The 23,249-nt window shown below is 36.8% G+C and overlaps 1 protein-coding gene across 13 annotated transcripts in view; it reads right to left on the bottom strand.

The window, feature by feature from the left end:
- Nucleotides 1-23,249, bottom strand: part of BRD10 (bromodomain containing 10) — a 132,654-nt gene that overhangs the window by 44,558 nt on the left and 64,847 nt on the right. For 6 of the 13 annotated variants that reach the window (XR_012424727.1, XM_074017520.1, XM_074017519.1 and 3 more), the window contains 3 exons: nt 11,192-11,307; nt 6,512-6,699; nt 2,397-5,162 (listed from right to left, as the gene is read on the bottom strand). Coding sequence is in view for 11 of the 13 variants with exons in the window: in XM_074017520.1 (XP_073873621.1) it covers nt 2,397-5,162; nt 6,512-6,699; nt 11,192-11,307 (3,070 nt within the window). In the remaining 2 variants the exon portion in view is untranslated. Of the gene's footprint in view, nt 1-890; nt 5,163-6,511; nt 6,700-11,191; nt 11,308-16,050; nt 16,182-23,249 lie in introns of those variants that run through there. The other 7 variants (XM_005581774.5, XM_005581775.5, XM_045373229.3 and 4 more) reach the window with 2 other exon arrangements.

The following is a 23,249-nucleotide window of genomic DNA, read 5'->3' as shown; positions in this document are numbered from 1 at the left end:
AGGAAAAGTACTTAAGAGCATAAAGAGCCGTTTTTGAGAGCCGTTAGTGACTTTCTAGGAATATTTTCACTACCCTCTCCACTTTGATAACAAATACACTTTGATGTAGTCTCAAAGGAAATCTTTAGGCCTATGCTTCCATATCATTTTCAACACCCAACAATAACTTCATGTGATGAAGTTTAACGACATTATAAATGGAAGGATGAGTATACAATTCAGTAGCTCAAGATAATGGATATAAAGATCCAATAAAGCTAAAAGCTACCTTTTATTCAAAAAAGGCATATTCTCGGGTGCAATGGCTCATGCCTGTAACACCAGCATTTGGGAGGCCAAGGTTGGTGGATCTCTTGAGACCAGGAGTTCAAGACCAGCCTGGCAATATGGTGAAACCATCTCTACAAAAAATTAAAAAATTAGTCAGGCATGGTGGCCCATGCCCATAGTCCCAGCTATTAGGCTAGTGAGAAAGTAACTGCGGTTTTTTGCCATTAGTGGCACTTTTTTTTTTTTTTGGCATTAGTGGCATTTTTGCCACTAATGGCAAAAAACCGCAATTACTTACACACCAACCTAATACTTGGGAGGCTGAGGTGGGAGGATGGCTTGAGCTCAGGAGGAGGAGGTTGCACTGAGCTGAGACTGCACCACTACACTCCAGGGTGGGCAACAAGTGAGTCAAAAAAAAAAAAAAAAGGAATTTTCTGAAATACTCACAAGATCTAAGTGAAAGTAGTATTTGTAAGCTGGAAAGCCAGTACAAATGCTAGCCCTAATTCAGATTTCCCAGCCTTAATTCTTTCTTGTAAAGGACTATCTTCAATTACATCCTGTATTCTTTCAATGGAACAAGAACACACGTTAAAAATGGTATTCAAACAAAGAAATACAGCAACTCAGTTTATTACATGCAGATTCTTCTGCATTGTTGCTAACAGTTCACTGGTCCAAAATTACTAAAATACTTAAAAAACTATACATTATGTAAACAAAACATAAATAAGACAGCATAGTTCTTTGTACATATATTTAGTACAGGTTGTTAGGGATTCTGGAATATGTACAATTTTACATCATGGACTGCATTTTTCACAATGCATAAATATATATATATTTTTTACAGAAACAAAAATAAGATTTCACTAATGACACAGAATACCATATCATAGATATGCTGCAACAGTCCAAATTCAAGAAGAAACATGTCAATGTAAATGTGCAAAAGGCTAGCTTACTCTAAACTATTCAAACTTTGTTCACTTTATGTTCTACAAACAGGTAAATCCTGACTTTAAACACAGAATCTCGAAACCCTCCTCAGAACAGCAAGTGAAATGAAACAGATTTTTCCCTCCCCAAGAAAACAAAGCCTTGTTGCAAGCTAATGAAAAGATACATTGAAACACACACACACATACACACACACACACAACTATGTATAGTATGCTTTCAATAGTATAATAAACATTTAAAATTTTTATGGGAGTCAAAACAATGCCCCATTATTTAAAAACTGGCTCTTTTAGTCTAAATTCAAGATGCAGCTGTGTCAGGCTTCTCTAAGCCCGATGACTGAAAAGCAGGGAAGACAGACGCAGGATTTCGACTGGCAGATACAATCTGAGAGAGAGATGGAGAGAGTGAAGAAACCTTAGATGCTGGAGTGTTTATGGTATTCAAAATGGCTCCTTCTGGGCTAACCAACAATTTTTTGACAGGTGTGTCCAAATGAAACACTGAAGTGCTACTTGGCAGTGGAGGATTACTGGGGCAAATGGCAGAAACCAAAGATGTCTTAGCCAAAAGAGTAGCTGGAGGAGACTTAATTACTGAAGTCAGAGATACTGTTGGTACAGGAGGTGGAACAGGAACTTTAACAGTTGTGTTTATGATTTGTGGTGATGTATGTACTGTGGGTATAGAACTTGCATTCCCAAAAGAGTTTATAAATTTTGTAGGGCTTCTTAGAGGATGTTGTAGAGGTTGCCCACTTAAAGAATTATTTGACGCTAGTGTAATCTTCTGGGTAGAGTTATCTATTGGCGTAGACTGAATGCCTTGGCCACTGTTAAGAACTAAGGGGGCTCCATATTTTGGATTAGTAGATATAAGGAGAACATGGCTGCCAGCTCCAAGACCTTGTGGTGGAACAATAAACCGGGTTCCGTTAATCATAATCTGAGTACCAGGTGCCAAAGGTGTACTGGTATTGATGACTATTTTTTGCTGAATACAAGGTTCACTGAACTGACTCCCGACTAAACTAGTTACATTAGATGGTGCTGAAGCCGTGTGAATGGTAGCGCCACCTGGAGCAGAACTGTAACTGGGGGTTTTTACTAAAGCTTGCTGGTTCGGCAGAGAAGCAAAATTGGAAATATTAACTATTTTACCTGGACTTGGTGAAAGGGATGACAATTCAGTTTGAGGTTTATTTGTGTTTACATTTGTTGGCACTGTAGTTGAAATCCCTGGTGACTGAAACTGGAGCGAAGTCCGAGATTGTCTTTTAGAAAGAGATATAGAACGTGTGGCTCCTGGTACTGTTGCTGAATGTGGAACTGTGTTTATTATTTTGGGGGATGTAGTCGCAGGTGCAGGTAAGGCAACCGTAACAGGAATTTGCAAAGCTGATGTTAAACATTTAGGAGACACTACTGGTTGTGTAGTTGAAATCAGAACAGATGATGCAAGGTGTCCTGTTTTCACAGTTGATATAGCCACAGTGTTTCCGAGACTTGATGAGCAAAGTCTATTTGACAAAATAGGCATAATTCTCGAAGAGGTATCATTTCCACTGACTAAAACAGGAGGTCGTGTCCCAGCTGAAGCAGAGGCTGAGGTCACTGAAAGGGAACCTAAAGATAAATTCGCTCCGGTAACTGAAAGCATGTTTACTGCTCTTGCTGCAGAAACCACTGATTCATTAACAGGGGTAATATTCTGACTCACAAAATTTGAGCTTACTGGAATTGAATTACCACTTGTTGACAATGGCAAAATATAGCCCTTGCTACTTTTGTCTTCTCCTTTTGGGGTTACATTTTGTAGTATGTTAATTGACGGTATAGCTGGCACAGTGCCTGAAGTATTTACAATTGCTTGACCTATGTTTAGTCCAATTTTCACATCTTTTATCTGAGACACAGCTGGTGATGAATTTATTTTTATTGGTGTGCCCACTGTAGATGGAATCAGTACTATCTGGGGTTGCTCTGGAGTCTTAACATATGCTTTATTCAATGGAGGAGGAAGAGTTTGTTTTAATGATTCTGCAACAAGAGTCGGGGTTGACGTACCACTGGGAACTGGGGCATTAATAAAAACTAATTTCTGGGCAGAAACACCTGTAGATGTCAGTGCAGGTGTCATATTAATTGCAGTTCCATTGCCAGAAGAAAGAATAGATGGAGCTGATACCAGCATAAGTTTCTGAACTGGAGTCCCACTGATTACATCTCCATTTGTTGTTGCTGTTGCTTCTGACCTTGTAACAGGGTAACTTTTTGTGATATAATCTACTTGTTGCTGTTTAGTTGGAGTATGAATAATATTTGCATTGTTTTGTCCAAAATTTGCTGCTGATATGCTAATTACACTTACTGAACTACTTGTTGTTGATGGTAGTAGAGTGCTAGAACAAACAGAGGACTTCAAGGGAGAAGAGGGCATGTGTGAAGTTTTATCTATCATGTGGCCCAAATCACCACTGCCAGTGGGGTAGCCTAATGTAAGTTTGAGATTTTTCCCCATAGATGGAGCCAAGCTAGCTGGAATGGAAACAGAAGCCGGTGTTTGGCTGAAAGGTGAAAGACTAGATGTAGTAGTTGTTCCAGCTACAGGTGAAAAAGCAGAGGAAGAAGTTGTTGATTTTGGCACCAGAAATGCCTGGAGCTGAGGAGCAAAAGTGAAAACTGAACTTGAAGTTACAGTATTGGGTGAATTTTGATCTGGGTTGGTCTGTACTTTTACAACTCCAGTGTTCCCACCTCGTGTCCTAACAAGAATTGACTGTGAATCTCTTATGCACACAGTTTTCAGCTCTTGCTTTGCTTCAGAAGAATCAGCAGTCTGTTGTGCAAAACAGTTGAAGGAACTACCAGGATTTGTAGACCCATTTAGTGTTGTTGTTGATAACAGAGGCTGACCTGTGGAGGAAATGGTGGGTGAAGCACTGGGCAAGGAGAATGTGGCTGCTGAAACTGCATTCTTGGTTTTTCCTGCCTCACTCTGGCTAGTCTTAACTGATGGTGTTAATAAGTTATTTACAGAGGTTACAGGCGACAAAGGCTGTGGTCTAGCACTAGTTACATTTGATAAAGGTGTAATCGTTTTGTTGAAAACTGTATTTGGTAGTTGGGTAGAAACAGTTCCTGGTGAGTTGACAAAAACTGATGCTAAAGAAGAATTTCTATTTGTTGTCTGTGTGAAAGATGAACAATGTTGTTCTGTACCTTTCTGTTGAAGTGGTGGTATTTCTTTTGCAACTGCTTTTCCTTCTTTATGCTGAATCACAAAATTCTTAGGCAGAATAAGAACTTGCTGCATGATTTTTTCTCCTGTTTTAGGATCCACCACAGGCTGCATCTGAATCTTTACAGAGCTATTTTGAAGATCTATTGGCAACCACTGGCCACAGGGCATTCTGTATACCATTTGTAAAGGACCTTTTGTATTGGTGTGGCAGGTCAATGCTGGCTTTACGGGGCTTGCTTCTGGAGGAGATAAAACTGGTTTTTCCACAGCAGAAGCACTTCTACCTGTGGAAAGAGGCAGTTGATTTGTTAAGGTCACTTTGTTCCCAATATTCTTTGCGAGCAAAGCCTGAATGGGTTTGGTCCCTTTCTGGAGAGTACACACAGGTACTGAATCCAATGAGGCAAATGACTCTGGAAATGATGGCTCTGCATGCTTCGATTCATTGAAACAGTCAATCTGCACATTACCTTCTAGATTCTCAACTATTGTCTCATTTGTGCTTAACTTTGCTTTCTTCCTTGGAGAAAGCTCTTTTGTGCTGTCATCCACATAACCAGTCTGTTTGGACTGTCGTTTAAGTGTTTTAAGCAGTGTCTTCGGTAAGTCTTTTGAAGGTAATTCCTTTTTCAACAGCTTGCTTCGAGCCATAGGAAAATCTATTTCTGACAACTTCATATCATCTGAAAATTATAAAAATAGGCATTTTGTTTATAAAAAACAGCAACTAAATAATAACAACATCAACTGTAAAAAAGAAAGTGAATCTTTGAGTGGGCAATGTATTAAGCAATCTACTGCAGGGTGATTCAAAAGCCTTAGCACCACTGATGAAGATAAAGGTAAGGTCATCTTTGACATGATAACCTAGATATCATAACCATGCCCAATAATAACCTATTATTGAGAACATTTTTTTGGTCAAAATTTTTGGTCAAGAATTCTGCTAATTCTTCTGCCAGTGCAAGTGCAAAAAACTGTTTCATTAGAAACACCTAAGTCAACAATCAGGGCTCAGAATTTAATTTGGAAAGGAATCTAGTTCTCTTTTTCTAGCTAGGAACATTTTGATACCATAGAGAGGTGGTTCTCCAACCTATTCTATTTCTAGAGACTCTAAAGGACAAAAAATATCCAGCTTTTTCTGATGTTCACCCTTATAGTAAAAAAATTTATGTTCATATTCGGTCAAACTAGGTTTATAAGACATTACTCTTATTCGCCAAAGATTGAAAACAACAGGTTAATGCATTTCTAACCATATACTTTCATATTAACCTCTATATAACCAAAGAAAGTCATTAAACTAGATTTACATAATAATGTAATCTGATAAATGGAAATGAATTACAGGTAATCTAATCCAGCCCTTTATCCTTATTAAAATGATGTGTTCATTCTGGTCTCATTAGGCCATCAACCTTGGTAATTCCTCAAAAAACAATCTTCACAATATTAAGAACTTGTCAAATTCTATTTCTAAAGTAAATCTCAGATACAATGCTTCAAAAATACTAATAATAAAAAGAAGAGCATGAACCAATTTCAAAGGGATTACAGATCAAGGGCATGTGGTTTGTAATGGGCAATGACAGGCCTACAGTTTGGAGTGAAGCACTGGCTCCTGAAACTCCTAGAAATGTAATAATGACTCCAAGAAACTTTTTGTTTTTTTTGAGACAGCATTTTGCTCTGTTGCCCACTCTAGAAAGCAGTGGACAGCTCACTGTAACCTTGAATTCCTGGCCTCAAGCGATCCTCCTATCTCAACCTCTTGAATAGCTGGGACTACAGGGATGCAACCACCATGCCTGGCTAATTTTTATTTATTTTTTTGTTGAGATGGGGTCTTGCTATGTTGCCTAGGCTAGTAGAAACTTCTTATAAGGATGTGGACAGTACTTCTTCAAAACATAACAGATTTCTCCCATGAATGCATTTCATTGACCATATTATCTTTTGCCTTCACAGCAAACAAAAACTTCTCTTTGTGCTTTCTGTGCTGATTTAAAAAAAAAGGTTTAATGCTTACCTGAATCAAAGTGATCTTTCTCCAGGATATCCAGAGGTTCTGTTAAGTCAATAGACTTACTGATTTCTCCCTTAGGAGAGTCTTTTCCAAGATCTCCTTCACCTTCATCAGTAGTCCATAGTTCTCTAGTAAATTTATCATGATCAGGTTGTCTTCTGAAATCATCATAGTCTTTCTTTAGGCGGCTCCTGAAATAAAATGCCCAACATAACAAATAATACATATGTATTAAATTCTTGAAATCTAAACTGACTTTTAACATTTTAAACTATATATGGAAATATTTTTTATTAAGTCATTAGAAGTTATGCTTTAATCTTAAAGTGTGTCTAAAATGCTTAGTTCAGTCTTGCCAATGCTCAGGAAGACACAACCTATGGTACAGGCGTAAGAAACTTGAAACTTAAAAAGTTATATGTATCTGGCCAGGCATGGTGGCTCATGCCTGTAATCCCACCACTTTGGGAGGCCAAGGTAGGCGGATCTCTTGAGCCCAGGAATTGAGACCAGCCTGGCCAACATGGTGAAGCCCTGTCTCTACTAAAAATACAAAAATTAGCTGGGCGTGGTGGTAGGCACCTGTAATCCCAGCTATTCGGGAGGCTGAGGGACAAGAACTGCTTGAACCCGGGAGGTGGAGGTTGCAGTTAGCGAAGATCATGCCACTGCACTCCAGCCTGGGTGACACAGTGAGACTCCATCTCAAAAAAAAAAAAAAAAAATACACACACACACACACACCTGCAAATTTCAGAATACAGATTTGAACATACCATCTGATCATCTTTTCTTTTTCTTTTTTTATTTGAGACAGAGTCTCGCTCTGTTGCCCAGGCTGGAGTGCAGTGGCTCAATCTTGGCTCGCTGCAAGCTCCGCCTCCCGGGTTCACACCATTCTCCTGTCTCAGCCTCCAGAGTACCTGGGACTACAGGCGCCCACCACCACGCCCAGCTAATTTTTTGTATTTTTAATAGAGACAGGGTTTCACCGTATTAGCCAGATGGTCTCGATCTCCTGACCTTGTGATCCACCTGCCTCGGCCTCCCAAATTGCTGGTATTACAGGCGTGAGCCATGGTGTCTGGCCTGATCGTCTTTATAAAGATTGCTGTTAGACCAATTAAATGAGACAACAATAATTTTTTTTCTAGCTGCACTGACAGATTAGAGAGTCTTAAAATTACTGACTATAACACATCTTAAAAGGTCATTTTTAAAAGTTTAAGCCTGAAATTCTAAGCACCAGTATCTATTTTTGCGACTATTATACAGAGAGTAACAAATCTATCACTTAATCCTGGGAGTAATTGTATCTAAACCCTTCAGTCTTAATAGAAATATTTTTTAAAATTAAGCCTAGGAAAACAAAGCTGAAAAGTAATCTTTCACAGAGATCCTTTTCATATAAAAACATAATAGCTTTATTTCTGAGAAACCAGAGATGGAAACAGCTAGTATTTTAGAGATCCTTTATTATTCCTTTTGTTTTCAACGAAGTTTTCTACCCTATCCTCAACTTTCACCCTTAGTGTTGTTTATTCAAAAAAGAAATATGAACATATGTTCTCTATTTCCTCCCTCCCTCCCTCCCTGCCTCCCTTCCTCCCTTCCTTCCTTCCTTGACAGAGTCTTACTTTGTCACCCAGGCTGGAGTGCAGTGGCACGATCTCAGCTCACTGCAACCTCTGCCTCCCGGGTTCAAGCAGTTCTCCTGCCTCAGCCTCCCGAGTAGCTGGGATTATAGACGCGCACCACCACACCCGGCTAATTTTTGTATTTTCAGTAGAGACAGGGTTTCACCATGTTGGCCAAGCTGGTCTCAAACTCCTGACTTTGTGATCTGCCCACTTTGGCCTCCTAAAGTGCTGGGATTACAGGCATAAGCCACCACGCCTGGTCATGTTCTCCAATTTATTTTTACTACACATTCTTATTTGTGCACATTAGATTTTAAGTCCCACCTCTGTTACTTACTAGTTGTAAGACTTTCAATTTTAATTTAGTTTTTTGAGATAGGGTCTCACTTTATCGCCAGACTGGAGTACAAGTGGCACAATCTTGGCTCACTGTAACCTCCACCTCCCAGGATCAAGAAATGCACCCACCTCAGCCTTCTGAGTAGCTGGGACCACAGGCATGCACCACCATACCTGGCTAATGTTTGTATTTTTTATACATACGCAGTTTCACCATATTGCCCAGGCTTTAATTTTTTTTTTTTTTTTTTGAGACAGAGTCTTGCTCTGTTGCCCAGGCTGGAGTGCAGCGAAGCGATCTTGGCTCACTGCAAGCTCCGCCTCGTGGGTTCACACCATTTTCCTGCTTCAGCCTCCCGAGTAGCTGGGACTACAGGCGCCTGCCACCACACCTAGCTAATTTTTTGTGTTTTTAGTAGAGACGGGGTTTCACCATCTTACCCAGGATGGGCTCCTCTCCTGACCTCGTGATCCACCCACCTCAGCCTCCCAAAGTGGTTTTTAATTTTTAAAACATTAAAATTCCTTAATTTTCTAAGCATCAGTTTACTTATTACAAATGAGAATAGTAACAGTACTTACCTCTCAGTATGTGTGGCACATAAATATTCAACAGATGTTAGTTAAAAATTGCTTTCAATTTATTTATGTTTTAAATTATTGTTAAGGGTTTTATGGAAGCACATGAGGGCTGTGAAAGGTATTAGAATGGGTTACTAAATGATAATCACAAAATGAATTTCCCTTTCAATCTATAAAATTGGAATGAAAAAATATCTATGTGGAGATAGTATAAAGTTCTCCTCCCTTCTCACTCTCAGTAACCTTCTTGGTCTCAGTTAATGGCTTTACTTCTTATTTCAAGAAAAATGGAGGCAATCAGAAGAGAACTTTCACATGCTCACACCTCATCTGCAACTCACCTTAATGTATATTCCTATTCTCCATCTCCCTACCTAAGCTAACACCTCCATTTAAATGCATCCTCTTACCTAATCAAGGATAACACTCTACTAAATGTCCCTTCCTTTACCTGAATCCATTTTTTGTCTACTAGATCATTTCCATCAGTACACAAACATGTTACTCTATAACATCAACAACGACAAAACACATTCTCTTAACCTCTTTTCCTTCCAGATACTGCTCCATTTCTCTATTCCACCTTATAGCAAAACTCCATGAAAGAAGACTCTTCCATTTCTTTCCCCTAATTCTCCTAAATAGACTTCTAAGACTTTTATCCACTTTTCTACTACCACAGCTTACCAAGGTCATTAATATGATCCTCATGTTGCCAAATTAAATAATAAATTCTTATTTCTCATTTCCTCAACCCATAATGAGCAGTCCTCCTTTATGAAACATTTCCTTACCTGGTTTCCAAAACACTTCTCTTCCTTGACTATCTTCCTATTTTACTGAGCACTCCTTCAAAGTCTCTTCTGCTGAGTCCTACTCATCTTGGCCACTTCTACATGCTGGAAGATCTAGTACTCGCTTTTGTTTTCTTCTCTATCTATGATCATATACTAGGTGATTTCTACCAGCCTTATGTCTTTAAATACAATCAAGATGCTGACAGCTGCCAAATTTTTACCTCCAGACTCCTATACCAAACTGCCTATTCAATAACACCAATTAGATGTCTAAAGAGCATATCAAAGTTAACATGTTCAAATCCAAACTCTTCAATCCCCTCTACCTCTCAAATTTGCTACTCCTTGAGTTTCCCCTATCTCAGTTAATGGCAATTCCATTATTCCAGTTGTTTAGACCAAAAATAGTGGGTACCATCTTTTTCACTCCTCACTTTCTCTCATATCCGATATATCCAATCCTTAAGCAAATTCTATCAATCCTACTTTCAAGATATATCCAGAATCCAGCCACTCTTTGGTATCTGCACTGCTACTATCCTGGTCCAAGCCTCTACCATTTTTCTCCTGGATTACTGCTCTAGTATACTGGTTTCCCTGCTTTCATCTTTGTACCATTATATTTACCTCAACCCAACAGTTAAGAGTGATCGCTTTAAAACATAAATCAGATCATATCCCTTCCCTGCTTAAAACAGTTCAATGACTTCTCATCTCACTCAGTGTAAAAACTCAAATTCTTAAATATCTACATGATCCGGCTTCCTTCCTCCTTACCTCTCTGACTCTTGCCTGTTACCACATTTCTCTTCACTTGCTCGGCTTTGGTTACACTTGCCTCTTTGCATCTCCACTAAACGCCAAACATGCTATCAACTCTAGGGTTTTAGTACCTTTTATTCCCTCTGCTTCCCCCTCAGAAATCCACACAACTCCCTTCCTCATTTCTTTAAGGTCTCTGTTCAAACACCAACTCACCAGGGAAGCTTTCCCTGACACCTGATTAAAGAGTAACCTTCATCCTGCCCAAATCGGCCATTTCTTAACCCCCTTAGCTTGCTTTATTTTTCTTCACAGTACTTCTTTTGCCACCTGACATTTGAGTGTGTTTTTTTCCATGAGAATGTAAGTCACAGAGTAGCGGCTTTGTTTAGTCAACAGTATTTTCTCAGGGCTTAGAAAATGCCTTGCACACAGTGGGCAGTCAAAAATATCTGCCAATTTACAAATGACTGGAAAACTACTAAATGATTCCAGGACATCATCCAAAGATCATAAATTAAGGACCATAAAATAAGTAAAACAGATTATAACGTTTGAATTACCTGTTTCTTTGGAAAGCCTTCATTAACTTCGGTTCCCATGGCAGCAATTCATTTAAAAGACGGATCAATGTACTATGTAATTCTTTTACAGCTTGCCTCCGATGATACCATTTTCCCTAAAAACAATGTTTAAAGTAAATCCCTTAGATTTATTCTAAAAGTAAATGTCAAAACTTATTTTCTGAGTAAAATACAAAAACACCAATACTCCATAAAACATATGTCTTCTTCAGAAGCTTGAAGAAAGGGGGAAAATATCCTGTAATAAATTTCATTCAATATATGTAACAATTCTCACTTCTACCAGAGAAATCTGAAACCTGTTTCATCCAACTGGAAGATAAAAATTTTAAAAATGTTTTAAAATTGCATCAACTGTAAATGTTTTAATAAGTCATTTGTTAAATATATGTAAAAATACAAACATTTATATAAATTCATTAAATAAGTATGACATGGGTCATTTCAGTAAAGTTATTGTAATTTTCCCAAAGAGTGGGGAAAAGGGAGAGAAAAGGTACGCCTGTTATCAGGTCCAAAAGCAGTCTTTTTAACAAACTTCCTAGGAAATTTTACAATTATTTTATTTTACAATGTTTCTAGCCCAGAAAAGCAACCAAGCAGTTACTGTTTTCAATACTCTAATGCTATAGTAAGAGTTAATAATTACTGATGTCCTCTCAATCTGCTAAGTATTAACCTAGGTATTTCACATCTATATATCTAGAGAGAGCTCTAGCATTTACAAAAAGCCTTCTGAGATATGTGCAGTGTTATGTTCACTTTACAAATGATGAAAATAAGGCTCATAGAGATTAAATGACTTAAGGTCCTATAACTTAAACCCATATCTACCTGATTCTGAAGTCCAAGCTCTTAGAATCACATCACTACCTCTTAAAAAGTACATCACATAAATTCAATCTGACACAGGCTATAAAAACCTCTAGAAGATACACCTCACCTGTATACATAAAATTATTTGAATAACATAGGAACAATAAATTTATAGCTGCTAAGCCACAGTATATACCTGTTATTACCATCATCTACTGTTACATAATCATGTTGGGTTTTTTTTTGAAATGACTTTGAGATATAATTCACACATCATACAATCCACATGTTTTCTTTCTAACAAAAGATACATAATTATATACATTATGGGTCACATTTAACATGCATAAACTTAGATTCTGTCTTATAGCAACTGTTGAGTCCATTTGCATATCAGTAGAACACTAAGGCAGAAAAATTACCACTATCTAGAGCAAAAAGTATTACAAACATGTGCATAAATTTCCCAATATACATAAGGTTATACATATACATATATATATGACCTTCAAATTTCAGTCATGAAAATTTTAGTCATATATAAACCTGTGTGATGAACAGTATAGTTTTACAAAAAATATTCTGTGCTTTAAACCAGCAGAATGTTTATGCACATAAACAGGTAAATTTCTACCTCTGAGGTTTTTATATCTTAGAAGAGGAATTGCTTACTAGAAGAGTAGGAAGATACGAGATTATATATGTGCATATGCACATAATGAATATGGAACCTAGGCTCATGACTAATTCTTGTTTCTTAATGGTATGATGAATCACAGTATTAAGAAAAGAAATTCAAGAAAAGTAATTTTTATTTCAAATATTAATTTAGATAGGCCTCTTGTTCAATGTGTTCTAAAGTACACAAAGGACCCAACTTAAAAATGAGCTACACCTTACAAGTTTATTTTTCTCAAAGAGACGTTATAAAAGTACTTATTTTAAGCCATGAAAACAGAACTATTAAACTGGTACACAATAAAATCGAACAAAAAATAACTTTCATTTAGAAAAAGTGAACTTAAAATAGAAAATAGGTAACTTTTCCCTTTAATAAGGCATGTACACCTTGAAAGTTTTTCTCAAAGAAATGTTATAAGATAGTAAAAAATGCTTATTCTAAGCCATGAACACAAAACTATTACATGATACGTTATAAAATTGAACAGGAAGTAACTTTCATCTAGAAAAAGTGAACTTAAAATTGAAATTAGGTAGACTTGTAACCAACATTCTTCCACTTCTCAACTATTTGGCTTCAAAAAGTGAAATGGTGAGAGTGGAAGTAAATCTTCCCTAAGTTAAAGAGAGAAGAAGAGGAAAGGTATGATGGTAGGGAGACTATACTCTTTGTGGCAGAATTAACTGGAAAACTGTTCAAAGGCTAGGGAACACCAGGCATGCTGAATTCCTCAGCTGGAGTTACAGGAGAAAAATGACAGTTGTAGAATTACTCTGGGCAGTATGACTGCTGCCTGGATTAGCATGTGGTAGTGCGGTGGGGGATGCAGAAGAACTTACTTAGGTCTAGGTAGATGAGGCACAGGATGGGGAGACTGTGTAGCTGGGATGTTGTTATTTCAAGATATTTGTCAACTGTATTTCTGTCTCTGTTGAATTATTAATATTAATTTTTGTAGAAAAGAGTTTTTAAATGATTAGAAAGTTTTTACCTTTTAATTTTATTTTTATTACTAATCTTAGAAATTTAATCCAAAACAGATAAATATACTACTGAACTAGAAGACTGTATATAAGGAAGGAAGCTTAAATATTATGATCAGAGAACAGACTTCTTTCATACAACTCTGTCTCACCCAGTAATCTGTTTTGAAATGTCTGTTATCTTTTAACGTTATATGCTTTGTGGCCTTCTTCTCTTTCTTTATATATTTTCAGTCTGGGGTAGTGGTGGTATAATATTTCATTCATAATTTGAAAATGCTTATTGAATCATTCTATATTTGGAAATCAAACCACAAAGTTTATTATTTTCATAACACAAATTATAGGAAAGTAAAGATTGATAAAATGCTTTGTCTAGCAGATACATATGAAAAATAATGACCACAACAAAGGGCACCCCTATACCCTGCCATGGAGAATGTGAGTCAAGTTTTTATGTTGCTCAAATGCACGCAGAGGTTTAAAAAAGTTGAAAATTAACTGTTCTGGGATTGCTATTTGAGCTAAGGTGTTTTAATTACTGAGAGTAAAAGGGAAACTCACATTGCCTGTTTCATGTATCATCTTCTTTGGTCAAAACATGGTGCTTACAACCCCAATCAAATTAAAATGACACTGCCCCTTTCTACTTAGTAGTGGTCTCAGAGTTTCATGGTATACAATGAAATTAACGTGAAGAGAAGAAAAGTTATATAAAAGAAATTAGAGATGATAATCTGCCTTATCTTGGGTCTAATATAAAAAACTATTTAAAAATCAAACAAATATTTATTTGAACGTTAAATCAGGTCATTAACTAAAACCTACTAATAGCTTTTCTGATTGATCAACTTTATTCATATACACGGACAAGGGAAAAACAAAGAACAATGATCATGTTTCATCTAGGATGAAATTATTAAAGTTGAAAGGAAACTCAAAGGGCATTTATTTTCTAGAAGAAAATGGTCTAAAGTTATACAGTGAAGTACAGTTGACCCTCTGTATCCAACCACAGATATAAAATATTTGGAAGAAAAAAAATAATGAATGGTTGTGTCTACACTAAACACATACAGACTTTTCTTTCTTGTCATTATTCTCTAGACAATATAGTATATCAACTATTTAAATCACATTTACATTGTAGTAGATATTGTAAGTAATACAGAGATGATTTAAAGTCTACAGGAGGATGTGTGTAGGTTATACATAAAGACTACACCATTTTATATAAGGCACTCGAACATACATGGATTTTGGCATGAAGGTGGGGTCCTGGAACCAATCTCCCAAGGATACTGAGACACAACTGTATTTGCAGATAAAAACAGCCATTAGACTAGAATTCTACACTCTAAATACTAGCATCTAATCTCCTTCCACTATACAATGCTGTATCTCTTGGACCCCACAAAGACAATTCCTAAAGAACAAATAGATTATATTGTGTAAGTACCTATATTTACACGTAGGTATCTCTGTATTGTAAGAATTAAAATCTCTAAAACTTATTTTAACTTTTATAATTACAATAATAATTAAAATTATAATGACCTAAAGTTAAGAGTGAATTAAAAGCAAAACAGCAAGTTCTTCTATCTTCAAACACAAAGAGAGAATATGGATGTAATAAAAATCAGAAAGGCTCTTAAGACTTTCTCTATACTGATTAATACAGAAACAAAGATAAAAATGGCAGATAATTTAGTAAAAGATCATTTGTGGAGTAGTGCTATGACTTTCTCTAATAAAAATATATTTAATAAGCTTTATACATCTAATTTTAGTTCTGACTTTCCTTTATAAACAAGTATGTGAATACAGGGATAAGTTAACTGTTTCCATGTTAGAATTTTCACTATTTTCATAGTCAAAAAATACTAAGAGAATCTCAATGCATTATATGAATTTAATAATTCAAATATTTACTGAAGGTCACTTTATAAAGTGGCAAGTAGTATTTTTCTTTTATGAATCAACAAAAGTATGAATTTCAAGTGTACATTATGGAACCAAAGGCATACAATATAATTTAAATTTGAAGCTTACCTTTCATGCTTTCTCATCCAATGTCCACTGCAGCTGCAGATTGCCAGCTCCCTTTCCATGAGATGGCCCAACTACCAAACACTGGAGGTTTTATAACCCCATAGGGATTGCTACAAAGAAACTGGTCTATGGTCACAAGGTAAGTCCTTCATTATATTATGCAGTTTTATAAGTTTTTGAGTGTAACAGATTAATAACTTAAGGAATCATAAAGGAAAATAAAAATAACTTACAAAACTACACAATATTGTAAAAAGAAAAGTTGCATCTCTATGTACGTGAAATGAGTGGGGAGGGAAACTTACCTCACAACTAAAGAACAACTCCATTCTGCTACAGTAATCTGGGATGAGTATAACAGCACCAGCATAACACTGGCTGGGGTGTGGCAAGGAGAGGGAGTTGGCAATCTACTGATGCTGGGGACATTGGATACCTAAAAAGGAAGAAAAAGAGGGACATAAATAAATTCTAGATTAAATGTCTCATTACCACAAATATATTTTGCATACCTTAATTTAGATGCTTTGTACATTAAACTTAGGTGAAAGTCACTTGTTTATACAAGTCATACAGTTACTTACAAAGATTTTTCTTATATCTAAACAAAACAGGTATCAGCCATCGTATGAAGAAAACATGAAAACCATGTAAAAATATACAAAGAATGCTTTTTAAAATGGAGATGGTATAACTGTGTAGATAACATTTTTATTAAAAAGAACAGTACAAAACACGACTTACACAACAAAAGTATGAATGCTATTTTCCTATGTGCTTTTATTTACAAATATGTTGTTAGATCACAGACACATGAAGCACAAAACATTTTTTGTTACAAGTTTAATTCTTGTCACAGACATAAATTCTGTGGTAGAGAAGGTATTAAATATCAATATCTTATGCTTTCCCTTTTTTTTTTTTTTTTTTTGGAGACAGGGTCTTGCTCTGTCGCCCAGGATGGAGTGCAGAGGTGCGATGTCGGCTCATGGCAACCTCCACCTCCTGGGTTCAAGCAATTCTCCTGCCTCAGTCTCCCTAGTAGCTGGGATTACAGATGCCTGCCACCACACCCAACTAATTTTAAATTTTTGTATTTTTTTTTCAGTAGAGATGAGGTTTCAGCATATTGACCAGGCTGGTCTTGACCTCCTGACCTCAAGTGATCCACCTGCCTTGGCCTCCTGAAGTAGTGGGATTACAGGCACGAGCCACTGCGCCCTGCCATATTATATTTTTCAATTAAAACGCAAATACCTTTTAGAAAAGCTAAATGGATCCCTATAAAAAGAAGTGTTATTTAAGGGTCTCGTGCTCTACTGACTGAGTTAGCTGGGCACTTAAAGATGTCTCATTTAAAATCACTAACTATATCCAAAGGTATAATCTAAACTCACATGTATAAAAACAGCATATATATAATAAACTGTAACTAAGTATTTTAATAAATGAATTATTTGACATTCTCCTTCGTCTAAGTACTATTAAATGAAAAGGTAATACTATATTCAATAAGTATTCACTTATTTTTCTTACTGCTTACCTACAGAAACTACGACCATATTAACATATTCCTGCATATTCAGTTTTGGGAGTAAAACATCATGTTAATCATGTTGGTGCACAGTACCTGAAAAAGTGCTATTTTGATAGTATAATCCATATAAATATGAAAAAAGTTAAAAAGTATTTTAACACTGACAGAAGCTCTAACATGAACTATTACATATGCTATTATTTTCTCTTGATAGTTTTACCAATTTTTACTTAGGACTAGGAGAAAAGGAACGTGTTTGTACTTAAAGGCATCCCACACTGAATACATTGAATAGTATATCCAACATTTCCATTATATTTCTAAATTAGCATTTAAATAGAAAGCATGAAGGCAAACTACAACAATAACAATAATGATAACATTGCAAGTTTCTCTGTCTTCTGGCTTTGTAGAGGGGGAAGACCTGGGTGACAGGTCACATTCCTGGTAAGATAGTTCACTATCACTGGGGAAGAAAATCTAACAACATACATTTAAGAGATAACGTGCTACCATTTTCATTTATAAAGAAGAACGAACTGTGGACTAGAAATTAACCACTGGTTGAGTATCTGAATTTGACTGTTTTCAATAAATTGATGTTAGCCAATAAATTGATGAAATTTTAACGGATCTATATATGCTATCAGAAAGATGGGTTCTCAAACAATTCACAGCACAATCTAAACCACAAAGTAATGGTATGTTTATTTGGCATAAGAGGGGCATAAAAAGTTCCACATAAGTGACATTAAGACGGGAAATATTTGAAAAGCAGGGACAGCATCCTACTTACTTTTATTTTTTCATATTCTCTCACAATGCCTAACACAGAAAAGGCCCACAGTAAGTGTTCCATTACATAAGCACATTTCTCATGTAACTGAGGTTTCTTCCTTAGATACAAAAGATTATTTAAAAATTGATTAAAATGTTCCTAAAATATGTCTTTCAGATTTTCTGACAATATGAATATAATCTAACTCTGGATGACTTCGGTCATCATTACGAACAAGTTATTTTGTTAGTTTTAAGCTCCTAAGACCTGCTTTTATGCTTTTTTTTCAATTGTCTTTTTAAAAATTATTCATTAGCCAGGCATGGTGGCTCATGCCTATAGTCCCAGCATTTTGGGAGGCTGAGGCAGGTAAATCACTTAAGCCCAAGAGTTTAAGACTAGTCTGAGAAACACGGCAAAACCCTGTCTCTATAAAATATAGAAAGATTAGCTGGCCCTGATAGCGTGCACCTGTAGTCCCAGCTTCTGGGGAGGCTGAGGTGGGAGGACTGCTTGAGCCTCGGAGGTGGAGGTTGAAGTGAGCCAAAATCACACTACTGCACTCTTGCCTGGGTGACAGAGTGAGACCCTGTCTCAAAAATAAATACATAAATAATTTATCAGTGTTTCATGCTGTCAGCAAATCTGCCTTAAACATCTCTTGTTCTAATTAAAAGCAGCTGCTACTATTTGTTAGAATTACATCTTAAAGAACTGGTTTCCCATAAGGTCTTTCTATTTTAAAGTGGTGGAACATCCACACGTGTACTCTGTGCTCTCTATTTAGGCTCCTTTGTGCTCTCTGCTGGATTCTGGGTTAATTTTCCTTCAATATATAATGTATAATTTTTTTCTTTTTCTACAGAGTCTAGTAAGATGCTAGGAAAGTTTTATTAATGTTCAGTCTATTCAGTTTTGACATAATTTCCCAGCTCACAAAAGGCACTGAATTAAAGTCTTTCCAAAGATTTTTATATCTTCTATAATACAAAAACTCAGAATGATGTAAAGCTTTTTTTTTTTTTACCTTAACCTCCATAGATTTAAATTCAATTTTCCAGAACTGTGGAAGGTAGTAAAGAAATTGTTAAACAGAAGACAATACAAATTTATAGGGACTTTGAAAAATGTTTGACATTTACAGTGTCACTTATATATGAATAAGGGTATGTGATACGTGATTCAAAAAGGTTTAGGTGGCCGGGCGTGGTGGCTCAAGCCTGTAATCCCAGCACTTTGGGAGGCCGAGACGCGCGGATCACGAGGTCAGGAGATTGAGACCAATCGTCTCTACTAAGAAAATACAAAAAACTAGCCGGGTGTGGTGGTGGGCGCCTGTAGTCCCAGCTACTCGGGAGGCTGAGGCAGGAGAATGGCGTGAACCCGGGAGGCGGAGCTTGCAGTAAGTGGAGATCGCGCCACTGCACTCCAGCCTGGGCAACAGAGCGAGACTCCGTCTCAAAAAAAAAAAAAAAATGGTTTAGGCTGGGCGCGGTGGCAATCATGCTTGTAATCCCAGCACTTTGGGAGGGTGAGGTGGGTGGATCACAAGGTCAGGAATTCGAGACCAGCCTGGCCAAGATAGTGAACCCCGTCTCTACTAAAAATACAAAAATCAGCTGAGTGTGGTGGCGTGTGCCTATAGTTCCAGCTGCTCAGGAGGCTGAGGCAGGAGAATCACTTCAACCCGGAAGGCGCAGGTTGCAGTGAGCCGAGATCACACCACTGCACTCTACCCTGGGCGACAGAGCAAGACTCTGTCTCAAAAAAACAGGGTTTAAAGCAAATTACAAAAGACACACTAGCCTGTAATCCCAGCACTTTGGGAGGCCGAGGCAGGTGGATCACCTGAGGTCAGGAGTTTGAGACCAGTCTGGCCACCATGGTGAAACCCCGTCTCTATTAAAAATACAAAAATTAGCTGGGCATGGTGACACATGCCTGTAATCCCAGCTACTCGGGAGACTGAGGCAGGAGAATCGCTTGAACCTGGGAGGCAGAGGTTGCAGTGAGCTGAGATCATGCCACTGCACTCCAGCCTAGGCGAAAGAACAAGACTCTGTTTCCAAAAAAAGAAAAAAAAAAGTAAAAAGAAACACTAGAAAGCTCTTGACTACAGAAGCATTTGTACCTAGGGCAACTCCTTTGAAACTCAACTCTGTGCTGGGATATATGGAATATACAGCATTAATTACCTGCCTGATGTAAAAAACAATGTACAATCTTTTTTCCCTTTAATGGGAACTTTGGAAGAGAGAGGTTTTCAAACATTGTTTTCATGCAAGTTTCCCTGATGAGATTCAAACTATCAAGCCAAACTGCAGTAAGTAGTAACAGTGAGCACTGTAAACAAAGGTTAAAATCTAGTTCTTAGTTGTGTCGAGTAGGATATGAATGAAGATCATGCATTTTCAAATAATTCAGTGACTACAGTCAACAGAAACTTTGTTTGCCTGACCAGTCATATATGTCTGGTTCACATTTCCTATCATCTAGGTCCCCATTTTCATTATTATTCTGAACATGTCAGTTAACATTTGATTCTTCATAAAATTCATGTTATTTGCCCTTTTACCCTACTCCCAAACAACATATTAATACAAACACGTAATTAAGGGAAGTGAGCAAATGTCTATGGTGTCTGGTGACTTATGAATAAACACAGCTTGAAAATAAAAGATTAAACCTTTTATAAAAGGACAGGGGCTAGCCCAACCAACCCTAACTAAAAATAAAAATTTTAGCACTTTGGGAGGCTAAGGCAGGAAGATCGATTGAGCCCAGGAATTTGAGACCAGCCTAGGCAACAAAGCAAAACCTTATCTCTACCAAAATATGCAAAAATTAGCCAGGTGTGGTGGTTTGAGCCTCTAGTCCCAGCTTCTCTTGAGGCTGAGGTGGGAGGATCACTTGAGCCCAAAAGGTCAAGGATGCAGTGAGCTATGATTGTGCCATTGCACTCCAGCCTGGGTGACAGAGCAAGGAGCCCCTACCTTAAAAATAATAATAATAAATAAATATTTTAATCCACAGGTTGAGGATAAAATCTTAAACTCTGGAAGTGAATTCCTTGATGATAGGAACTTAGTTTTAATCTCTGGATTCCTACCAAGTTCCTGGTACTATACATAGCACATAGAAGACATTCAGAAAATAGTTACCTAATAAATAAGGATAGAATCTGTAACTAAGCAGGTAAAAAGCACATTTTATCTGTTGTGCAACATTTCCAAAAGGTCATTTTAATTTTTAAAAGATTTAGTATAACTATTTAAAGGAAAATTGATTTTTTCCCACAGCTGAGATAGTTTTCAGTTTTGTTAACCATTAACGAGTTTACCAGAAGATCTAGAATAAAAAACATATTTTACACATGATTTGACTATTAAAACCTTAAATAAAACTAATGTTAAGAATAACTTAGAGATTATTACAACTATACTTACAACCAAAGCCATGAAGTAAAGTAATTAGGGCTTACTGAGGACTCTGAATGTACTTAAAGCTCCTTACACTGTATTCTATACAGCTGGCTATAAAATAATATTAAAAATATTGACTTGAAACCTCACTGAGAAAATGGGACATGAAATGGAGAGAAGAGGGAAAATTCCATTATCCTTCTATATAATAGAATAAAATTTCTTTTTTACAGGTGTTAGAAAATAAGATTAATGCACAACAATTTCTTTGCCTTGTATCAGTATGCATATAGTGAAAGCTGTTATTAATGTTATAAAACCACTTATTACACCTAGTTTTAAGTGGTTTTATAACACACTACCATTACATGTGTAGTAAGTGGTTTTATAACATTAAGTGGTTTTATAACATTATATGTAGTTTTATAACATTGTTATTTTATAACATTATTTGTCAATATTTTTCCATTTACTTATGTTATCATTCCTTATAATATTTTCAGTTAAGAACATATCATATATTTCTAAAACTGAATAAAGAAAATACATATATAACCATGTTGTTTTTAACATTTCCTATACTAAGGGAAGCCAAGGTCAAGAATCTTTATTAATCATCGATGGAATTATGAAGGGTAAAGGTTAACACAGACATTCATAAGTTCCATCAAGGACAAGACTTAATTAGAAGTATATTATGTAATAGAATACTCTCTAAGATGAGATCTGGTATTATGATTTCACTGATTTCTACCTAACTTTCAAAACATCAACTTAGTAAGTTGGCAGCAGTGGACAGAATGAAATAAGGCCCTTAGCAAATACAGGCTTTTACCAGGGTTTTACAACCTCAGCACAACTGACATTTGGCACAAGACAGTTCTGTGTTGAGGAGGAATGTCTGTGCATTGTAGGATCATTACAGTGTAGGATGTTCAGCAGCATCATTGGCCTCTATCCATTAAATGCCAGTGCCACTTCTTCAACTATGACAATCAATGTCTCCTAGGGAAGGGGAGCAAAATCATTCCTGATTGATAACCACTGGCTTATACAGAACTCTGTGACCAAAAAACTGGGTGGGGGGGGGGTTAGCATCTCTGATCTAAGCTTCTGACTTCCCTAATACTCAGCCTAGCTAATGTATACCCTTTGGTTAGGTAAGAGAAGTATTATTATTGTATTCTGAATTTACATTATTTTAAGAACATAATAAAGATTAACTTTATCCATTACTTGAAATTTCTTTATAATTATTTTTAACATACCTTTTTACATACTGCAATCATTATGTACATATTATTTTGTATGTCTTTTTGTTTTGAGACAGAGTCTTGCTCTTTTGCCCAGGCTGGAGTGCAGTGGTACAATCTCAAGCGCAGTGGTATGATCTTGGCTCATGGAAGCCTCTGCCTCCTGGGTTGAAGCTATTCTCCTGCCTCAGCCTCCCGAGCAGCTGGGATTACAGGCACGCGCCACTACAGCCTGGCTAATTTTTGTACTTTTAGTAGAGATGGGGTTTCACCATGTTAGCTAGGCTGGTCTCGAACTCCTAAACTCGTGATCTGCCCACCTTGGCCTCCCAAAGTGCTGGGATACAGGTGTGAGCCACCGCGCTTGGCCTATTGTGTATGTTCTTAAAACTTAACATTTCACAAATATTTCCATGTTGTAACAATGATCTACCAATTTTACTAGCTATGTAACAGTGTGTTAATATTGTTTGGTTATCATCTCCCTACTGCTGAACATACGGATTGTTTCCAA

The sequence above is a fragment of the Macaca fascicularis genome, chromosome 15 (assembly GCF_037993035.2).
Source record: "Macaca fascicularis isolate 582-1 chromosome 15, T2T-MFA8v1.1".
In the NCBI taxonomy this organism is placed as follows: Eukaryota; Metazoa; Chordata; class Mammalia; order Primates; family Cercopithecidae; genus Macaca; species Macaca fascicularis.
This window is presented reverse-complemented; position numbering and strand designations above follow the sequence as displayed.